General features: G+C 33.2%; 1 protein-coding gene across 1 annotated transcript in view; it reads right to left on the reverse strand.

The window, feature by feature from the left end:
- Positions 1-4,233, reverse strand: part of LOC100638176 (electron transfer flavoprotein-ubiquinone oxidoreductase, mitochondrial-like) — a 14,361-nt gene that overhangs the window by 4,815 nt on the left and 5,313 nt on the right. The window contains exons 6-8 of the mRNA XM_019999052.1: positions 3,100-3,246; positions 2,651-2,716; positions 139-210 (exon numbers count right to left, since the gene is read on the reverse strand). Of these exons, the coding sequence (XP_019854611.1) occupies positions 139-210; positions 2,651-2,716; positions 3,100-3,246 (285 nt within the window). The remainder of the gene's footprint in view (positions 1-138; positions 211-2,650; positions 2,717-3,099; positions 3,247-4,233) is intronic.

The following is a 4,233-nucleotide window of genomic DNA, read 5'->3' on the forward strand; positions in this document are numbered from 1 at the left end:
CTATGATCATAAACTAGTAAAAGCACGGTTCCTCCTGTGCTGTATTTCCCATACAGCACCGGGAACCGTGCTTTAACTAATACATACAGTATAGTAATATACAGTATAGTCACTACAATACTTGATACAGTGACATACCACATAGCCACATGCTACAAGAGGTCCTTCATTTAAATGGTACATGAATGATCCAGCATATGTCCTCCGATCCTATAAAGTGATTAACAATTAATTTCATTTTACTGTAGAACTGACAACTTCTAAGTTATGAACATTTTAATGTTGGCAATTGTTACGTTACATCATGCACTTACAAGTACATGTTAGCATAAATCATGCACATGTAATGATGTACATGTACATGTACGTGCATGTTTTAAAAATGCTCATGAGAGGGCATAAGGTCATAGGAACTAAGATCAATAACACTAATTAAAAGTACATGTACATGTTTACATAAATAGTAATTATACTAATTAACACAATATACATGTGTATAACCTACTAATTACATGTACACATAATTACCTCATACATATGTGACCATACTTGACAAAAGGTACATGTACCTTATGGCGGGTAGTGAAATTTGTCTTTATAGCCAAAACAATCCAACTTCCTGAGCTCCATTTATCATAAAAATACTTCAGAGGATGCAAAAAGTTCCTATGTAACTTTTAGAAACAATGCTTGTCCAACAGAGCACTCACAGGATGATATTTTTCATTTTAATGATGAATTTTAAAATCCGCCATAAGGTACCTTTTGTCAATTATGGTCACATATTATGACATTCTTATCAGTGGGTTGTCAAGTTTATAATTTTTTCTGATGCATATATACATGTACTTACATGTATGCTGCATAAAAACTTGAAGCTGCTTCAGTTCATTCATAAATATTTAAAGTTGCTCAAAAATCGGGCCAAACGTCATAATAGAAAATTCTCCATTTTTATAACTTTTCAGATACATATACGTACATGTCCTTATGTTATGTTTCTTAAATTTGAGTTGATTTGATCAAGTTTAGATTTTTTACGAATAATTTGCTCAAAATGGGTGTACTATACAGGTTAATACAAGAATTTGGCCAAATTTCGTCAAAAAATGGCTAGGAAAGAATTATTTGTTTTTATAATTTTTTTGATACAATCTTATGCTATACTATGTGTATATAGGGGCCAGGTATGTTTCATGGGGATTTAATTTCGCTAATTTCATGGTTTTTAAAAAATTGTGAAAATTTATATCTATGAAAATTATTTTTTATGATATTAAGTGGTCAGTAGAAAAAACACAAAAAAATTTTTCCTGTGAATAGGTTGAAAGGTAATTTTTGTGAAATATTTCCCCCGGGGACATTTTAAAAGTTCATCAAAAATTGGGCGAATGACCAAAGACTATAGTCTTCGATTTTCAGTCAAATTTTGTAAAAAAGAATACGTGTAAGCTGATTCCAAGCAATTTTGGATTAAAAAAAAATTTTTTTAAATTGCTGTAGTCAGGCTTGGGGCGAGTACTTTGGTACTCGTACCGTAGGGCGCCTTTTTTTCGAGGGCTATAAATTTCGCGGATTTCGCGATTTTTTTAAAGATTCGCGAAAATTACTTTTGCGAAAATCAAATCAATACGGTACAAGATGGCAGACGGCATAAATTCACGAAAATTAAATCCGCGAAATAAAAATCCACGAAATTCATAGCCCTCGAAAAAAAGGCGCCCTACGGTATGACACTGGTCAGTTTGGATTTGAAAAGTTCATAAGATGTAATAACCGTCTGATTTAATTTATTAATTTTAAAACTAACTTATTAATTGTTTGAAAGTACTCGGTATTTACTCAAGTACTTTTGAACAAAAATTACAAATACTCGTACTGTACTTAAATACTAGTATGTTTTTAGTGCTTACAAGTAATTTGAAGTACATTTTTTGATGCAATGCTAATGTGTTGATATAATAAATACTAGCTAGTGTAAACCACATATATTTACCTCCTGTGGGTCCCATACTACCGTAGGGCGCCTTTTTTCGAGGGCTATAAATTTCGCGGATTTCGCGATTTTTTAAAAGATTCGCGAAAATTACTTTCGCAAAAATCAAATCAATACGGTACAAGATGGCAGACGGCATAAATTCGCGAAAATTAAATCCGCGAAATAAAAATCCACGAAATTCATAGCCCTCGAAAAAAAGGCGCCCTACGGTATGACACTGGTCAGTTTGGATTTGAAAAGTTCATAAGATGTAATAACCGTCTGATTTAATTTATTAATTTTAAAACTAACTTATTAATTATTTGGGTGTGGTCAAGTGCTTAAGTAGTACTTAAGTACTGCAATAGAGTACTCGTACTCATACTGAATACAATTGTAAAAATGAGGGATTTGTACTCGTACTCATTTTAAAAATCTAACAGGTACTTGTAATGTACTTAAATACTTTTTAAAGTACTTCGCCCCAAGCCTGGCTGTAGTATATTGTATTGCTTGTCAGCTCATGAAGCTAATGCTGTTTACATGTACATGTAAGATGTAGCTCACTTAGCATGCTTTGTGGGTAACCCTGTGTGTTATGTAGTATAGGAGTACATTTTAATAATAGAAACAAACTGGAAGTTAGTAATTTAATAATGAAAAGAGTCTTACCATTGGCCAACCAACAGTGTGTTCAACATGACCTGGCCTGTGCTTGCTAGGATCAACTTCCCACAGCTACAGAACAAAACAAAACAATAGAAAGAAAACCAGGAGAGAGAAAAGGGAGAGGCAGGGGAGAGAGAGGGAGGAAAAGAAGTGAGAAGGTAAGAGATAAATTTATAGTTGGGTACAAAAATTATCGTCAATCTAAAAGTTTACGTTTTAGAAAATTTATGCTTTAAAAATTGTGCATGATCTAATTTTTACATAGTTAGACTGTTCATGTACATCATCAAATGTGGCAAGTAATTGTACATACAAATGTATAATTCAGAACCTAATTTTTGCAAATTTCTAATCTAGCAAAATTAAAGGCACAGTAAAATTCCAAATAAAAAAGTTTAATTTGTACAACTGCGATTGCTTTTAGTATTACAGATAATTAGTGCTAGGCGAACCTCCTTGAGTCCAATGCCATAGCTCTGTGGTATACAATTCTTTCTCAGATCAAACTTCTTGTATAACTGCTTTGCCAACGAACCATGACAGCCTTCACCAAATAATGTCACTTTAGAATGTAACTCCATACCACGAGCAAATGAAGACTAGAAATATTATCATTAATAAAAAACATGTACATGTAACAATAGATGTAGTATGTGTACATACCATATACTAATTACACATATTATCAGGTAATAGAAGTGAAATCAGTAGCAAATGAAGTACATTTACCATATATTAGGTAATTTTCATAGGAGAAATTCTCAGACAGAAAAAATTCATGCATTTTTTATTCTTGCGCAGTGGCTCCTGTTTTTTAAATAATTTAATACATGTAAAGGATCCTACAGAGCACTTTGTTTGAGACTGCCTGCCTAGACCAGACTGCCTGCCTAGACCAGACTGCCTGCCTAGACCAGACTGCCTGCCTAGACCAGACTGCCTGCCTAGACTAGACTGCCTGCCTAGACTAGACTGCCTGCCTAGACTAGACTGCCTGCCATCTGCCGTGGGAGAGATACTTGGAAAGAAACAAAGCAGCGCCATAAATGTTTCATGATAATAGTGCCACATGTCTTGACAATGACCATGGTGTCCACACAAAACTTTGCAAACAAAAATTCACGCATGAAAAAAATTTTCATGAATTTGATTTTGCACAAAGCCATATGCATCCGAAAATTATATACAGACAAAAGTTACCAAATATATGGTAGATGTACACTCAATCAATAAAAATACTGTGTAGCAGGAAATTTTAGAGAGAGTTAAATTTAACAAATGAATTTTTATTTTGGCAAATGGCTATCAAAATGCCAAATTTGCCAAATTTAGCTACATGTACTTCCAAAATTTCCTTCTATACAGTAAAATAATGGAATAAGAAATAGGGTTCCCCACAAAGTTATGGTATAGCATTCAGTTTCTTACAGCTAAGTTGCTTATCTATAGTGTTTTGTCCAAAAATTTTTATTGAATTTTCTGATACGTATACATGTACATGTACATGTACATGTACATGTACATGTACATTTGAGCTGATTCCAATCAAACCTTGATTTTTATGAATTTTCAAGTTACTCAAAAAT

Source organism: Amphimedon queenslandica, unplaced genomic scaffold (assembly GCF_000090795.2).
Source record: "Amphimedon queenslandica unplaced genomic scaffold, v1.1 AMPQUscaffold_13291, whole genome shotgun sequence".
Classification (NCBI taxonomy): domain Eukaryota; kingdom Metazoa; phylum Porifera; class Demospongiae; order Haplosclerida; family Niphatidae; genus Amphimedon; species Amphimedon queenslandica.